Source organism: Centropristis striata, chromosome 19 (assembly GCF_030273125.1).
Source record: "Centropristis striata isolate RG_2023a ecotype Rhode Island chromosome 19, C.striata_1.0, whole genome shotgun sequence".
NCBI lineage: Eukaryota > Metazoa > Chordata > Actinopteri > Perciformes > Serranidae > Centropristis > Centropristis striata.
Window position 1 is genome coordinate 13303271 of NC_081535.1, and position 5524 is coordinate 13308794.

General features: G+C 39.8%; 1 protein-coding gene across 1 annotated transcript; it reads left to right on the plus strand.

The window, feature by feature from the left end:
- Window positions 1-497: 497 nt before the first annotated feature.
- LOC131992269 (prolactin-releasing peptide receptor-like) lies at window positions 498-3763 on the plus strand. The gene is made up of 2 exons (XM_059357777.1): window positions 498-946; window positions 2910-3763. Exons 1-2 carry the CDS (start codon window positions 498-500, stop codon window positions 3541-3543), a joined length of 1083 nt encoding a protein of 360 aa, XP_059213760.1. The 3' UTR covers window positions 3544-3763.
- Window positions 3764-5524: the final 1761 nt, after the last annotated feature.

Genomic DNA, 5524 nt, shown 5'->3' on the forward strand with positions numbered 1-5524 from the left:
TCAGCAACTGGAATGGTGGTGGGGCCTCCTGCATGTCTGTACCCAGGGACCCATTATTTCATAATAAGCCCATGACTGGGACAATAATAATCAGCAAAAATATTTTTACTGGTTAATAAAATGCATCAAAAGCCAAAACCTCAGTCATGCTGAAACAATATTTGTACTAAAACCACCCAGCTGGTCTGTCATCACACTGATACAGTACCTATATCCTCCATATGCACACTCAACACTTGACATTTTGCTTTTGCAAAATTACAGTGAATGCTGTTGTGCTGCTTATCTTAGCTTCATAATTACACACCCTTTAATCATGGAGCTCTTAGCGTCTTGTTGGGAGACTGTGTCAGTGTTGGTAAAAGCTTAGCTATTCAATAATGCTCTCCCACTTACTAAATGTCATGAACAGAATGTTGTTTACAGTCACATTTACATTTTGCCTGCATCCTTTATTGTATTTTGGCCAGTGCAGATTGAGATTGAGCTGTGCTGTTATGGAGGGGAATCACAGTGGCTCTGCTGGAAGCACGCAGCCGTCTGTGTCGGGGGGACACACAGATGGACACATTTACGAGGTTGCCGTGCAGAACAGCTCCACCAACCGCAGCTCCCAGTTTGCAGATGTGGCTCTGCTGCAGACCTTCAAGCCTCTCATCATCCCCTGTTACGTGCTCGTTGTGGTGGTTGGCGTCTTTGGGAATTACCTTCTGCTCTACGTCATCTGCCGGACCCGCAAGATGCACAATGTGACCAACTTCTTCATTGGAAACCTGGCCTTCTCTGACATGCTCATGTGTGTGACCTGCGTCCCTTTCACTCTCGCCTACGCCTTCAACCCACATGGCTGGGCTTTCGGCCGCCCCATGTGCTACCTGGTGTTCCTCATCCAACCAGTCACAGTCTATGTTTCAGTTTTTACACTCACTGCTATTGCTGTGGACAGGTGGGTGGATCCCTTGGCAAATCAGGAATGATGCCACTTATATCACAAATGACATTTTGAACATAATTGTGTCCTAACATTCAGTCCTTTTCACAGATTCCTGTCCCTGCAGGTTTGTGTTATGTAATTGTGCTGCCAATTTGGCCAAAAATCTCTTGAAAACTAAATTTAAAACCATCTTGATTAGATAAAGGTCAAATGGTACTCACTTTAAAGAACTTATTTCATATTTTAAATAACTTTTAAGTGAGTAGAGAGTAATTTAAATGGCAGAAAAATTAGCAAACCAGGAAATTACACCATTATCTATCCTCATTTTTCATTTATCCTCATTTAGAAATTATGGAGATGTGCAGATTGATTGGTTACTTACTTTTAATTGCACTCACTCTGCTAAATAAATTAATGACTAAAATGTGACTCATCATGCTTCGGTATAATACATGATGAAAGGACTCCTCTGGCTTAATAATAATCAATGATTAGGTTTTGTCAGCCATAAATCAGACACTTTAATAAGCAGTTAAGTCATAAATGAATCAAGAACATAGCTCCATTAGACAACCGGCCATTTTATTTTTCACTATTTGTAAAAAACAAGCTTGTAAAAATCTATTTCTGAATTCATAAAAACAAAGACTAAGTGCAATATCTTTTGGGCAGCTTACTGCAGTTTATGTATGAGAGAAATCCAATTATCCAGCTTTATACTTTGCGCACAGGAAAAACAATCAGGTATGTGCTGCAAAGAAACGTCCCCCGCTAGACCCCAGAGATCCACATTCACTCTTTATTCTTTCTATATGAAAAAATCTAACAACGACAGTAAAGCTTCCTTCTATAGGTGGCACTCCAGCGGCTGATTTCTCTCATCCAGAGGCAAAGACAACAACTTTAATGAAGTCTTTTGAGCACCGCCGGGCTTATTACTGCTCCACTGCTGTTTCATTATGCATGCCTCAATCTTAAAGCTTTTCAGTTTAAAATGATTTTCCTCTTTCCCTTATTGTTCTTGTACAGGTCACAATTGAAACCTCTGTTGCTGTTATTATTTCTGGTTGTCTTATTGTAAATCAAATTGTGCTCCAAACGCAAAAAAAGGTGCTAAGTAAACAAATGTTACTACCAATTATAGTCAATTCAGCCAAAAAAATATTCAGTCATTTTCAGTCCCCAAGTCAGATCAATCACTGCAGTGGTGGAAAAATGTGGTTATGAAACAAATTATCATTCCATACTGGCTATATGGTATCCAACTTTCATTGCAATACAATGTTATACAAATTATTCGGGCAACGATACAATACTTGCTGATACGACAATGTCTACCAGGATATGATTTCAATTTAATTCAGCGGTCTGCAATCGATACGAGACGATATATCTCAGTTTAACACAACCAGTTACTTTTATATCACCTAACAAAGAGCAACTAAAATTGACTACATTTTATTACTGAGCTCTTCCAAACATTTAAATGAAAAATTGACAGAAAGACTAAATATAAAGCTGGAATTTCAAAATAAAGGTGTAGCTCAAAGATGATGATATGTATTGATACAAATCAATGTATCCTTACACCCCTGCTCATGTCTGATTTGACATAAAACCCTCTTTGTTTCTCCATTATATAGACTATTTCAGCCTATTAATTTTACTATAAATAAAAATGAGAAGTAAGGGTACTCGTGGACAAAAAACAGAAGTGCCAGTACTCAGTACTTGTGAGTACTGGCCCATTTCAGGCACTGATATTACCATCAGCCCTTTGAGATTCTGTGCAGTAACTCTGACAGCTAGTGTACTAATTTAACATAGCACAACAATAGTGACTTCAACCTTTATCAAACATTTGCTGCAGGAGTTCATGATAAATCATGCAATAATTAATTCATTGGACATACATTAATTAAACATGAGGTTTTTACCCATACTATAAAGTCCTTCTCTTTCTTTATTGCAGATATTACGCAACAGTTCATCCCCTGAAGAAGCGTACCTCTGTGTCTACGTGTGCCTCCGTCCTCACCGGCATATGGCTGCTGTCCTGCGGCCTGGTGGCTCCAGCCGTCACCCACACCTACCATGTAGAGTTCAAAGAGGAAGGCTTCACCATCTGTGAGGAATTCTGGCTGGATCAAGAGAAAGAAAGACGTGCTTATGCATACAGCACCCTGCTGGTCACGTATGTCCTGCCGCTGTCGGCTGTCTTTGTGTCTTATCTCTGTATTACTGTCAAACTGAGGAAGTGTGTTGCACCAGGCCACAGGACACAAGGCCAGACGGGTGCTCAACAAGCTCGCAAGAGAAAGATCTTTCGCCTGGTTGCTCTTCTGGTGTCTGCCTTTGCAGTGTGTTGGCTTCCAATTCATGTATTCAATGTGCTGCGAGACATAGACATTCACCTCATTAACAAGCGCTACTTTTTACTCATTCAACTGCTGTGCCACCTGTGTGCCATGAGCTCCTCCTGCTGTAACCCTTTCCTCTATGCCTGGCTACACGACCGATTCCGCACAGAGTTACGCAAAATGTTCAAGTGTCGTCATCGCATTGGAGTGCCTGCTAATCACTGTGCTGCCAGTGTGGTCTTGTAATTACCTGGTGAAGATCATCCTTTGTGATTGTGTAAGTTGCAGATTCGCCTTGAGTGCAAATTGAACCACTGGTGTGTCAGACGAAAGGAGTTCATTTTCGGCTCACTTGTCAAATCCTTTTCATGGAAATTCAGATTATTCATTAGCTAAAAGATGTTCCATTGGCCAGGGGTGGCTCCTGGGAAGAGGTCAATCTGTGGGGAATCAAAAAGAGTAATTTTAAAGGTGATCTCACTATTACAGATGGGATATAAAATTAGAAAGCGGTCAATTGGTGTTCAGCCTCATTTTTATTGCAATCTGGCCATTAGTTTTCTTGTGTAAAGGGTCCAAACCTGAAAGGGTTCAGCCACTCTGAAGCATAAATGTGCCCCATAAACCTCATAGCAATCTGCCAGTTTTATGTGAAAGGACACAATGTCACTAGATAAAGGGTTAGTGGGTCACTAGTATAACTTATCCTCTGGGGACAATAAACATCAAGTGCAGTTTTAATTAAAATCAGGCCATTAGTTTGTTAAATGACATCTTTTTTACAGCCTAGCTAAAAAATTGAAGTTTGCCAGACATTTACACTTTTGGTTGCCAATTCAACACTCAAATTATGAGACTGTGAGAGAAAACTGGAGACATGAATGCTTGTGGATCTAAAGTACTTATTGTACTCGCCTACAAGTCCTCCGTCCTATATGACCACATGGATTGTTTGTTTATACTCTTTAATATGACCCACATGAGTGTTAACGTAGCTACCTATGGCAGAAGATCAAAACATCCTTATTCCCAAACATAACATAATAAGGAGGAGTCCGGCACTGCCAAGATGGCAACGGTAGAAGCCACTGGAGTCACCACCTTTGAGCTTCATTTTGGCTCTTCAGAAACCTCAGGGTGGCATCACAGACACTGTGTCCATATATATATACAGTCTACAAACTCTTGCATTTGTTTGACTCGTCCATCTTGTAGGTGCAGTTTCTTTCCAAAATACTGAGAGTGTTTCTAAATCTCGGAAGAAAATTGCAGCAAGCTGGTTTGATCAATCAAAGCCTTTAGTTAGTTCATGCAGCACAGAGAGAAGTCAGTCAGCGTTCGCTCCCGACAAAAGAAACTCCTACACTTTTATACAGAAATTCAGTCTCACATGATCAAAGGGCGGTAGTTACAGGTAAAGCCGCAACTTAATGTAATTAACATACAGGATAATGACAGAAACTTCAAAGAAACAAAAGGAAGTGAATTGGAAGAACAGCCAGTCAGATACTATCATGAAAATACACATTATAACCCCCTGCAGTTGGGTTGTCTGGTCCTGTGTCTCTGAGACGGGATTTAATTACTATGCTGTAAATGTTTAATGCTTTAAAATATCAAGAATCTAATAATATTTTTTCACATTCTCCCCCCTACACAGACTTTGTTGCTCCTTATACTATGTGTACTATCACGACTTCCTCCTCTTCTAGTGTCAAAAAATCAACTGCCATTAGAGGTTAATGCCTAACAATAAAAATAAATATGGGTCGCTGCTCGTACAAAAAACCTATGCGGTCGTTTGGGGAACCCAGTCTCTATTGTACATAAGCATAAAAGTTCTGCATGATAAATTAATTGAAGCTGCATTGAATACGTGTTTGGAAAACGGTCACTGCAGAAGTGATTGTTACCTCCAAGGCACTGCCGTCAGAACTGCTCCTGCTACGGTGCTGCTTCCTGTGAAATTACATTTATTAACCTGCCCTGAGGCTTTAATTTTCTTTAAGCCTGTAGTTGATGAATATGCACCTTAACATTATATTTTTATCAAATTATTTCTGATGGGATTGTGCAATGGTTGTAAAAAATAAAATAAAAAATTGGGTAATTGGCTAATTGCTAATTGGGTCTGTGTTGCTTTCTTTGTTCTCTGCATTTATTCTATTGCTTCTTGAGGTTTTATGCAAAACTAATTTACATGGTCTTCATCCCACTCCAATTATTT

What these genes read in the sequence shown, in the direction of transcription:
- LOC131992269 (XM_059357777.1), top strand. Translation starts at nt 498, where the DNA reads ATGGAGGGGAATCACAGTGGCTCTGCTGGAAGCACGCAGCCGTCTGTG. An exon ending in ACTGCTATTGCTGTGGACAG is followed by an intron (nt 947 to 2,909) that starts GTGGGTGGATCC and finishes TCTTTATTGCAG; the next exon opens with ATATTACGCAACAGTTCATC.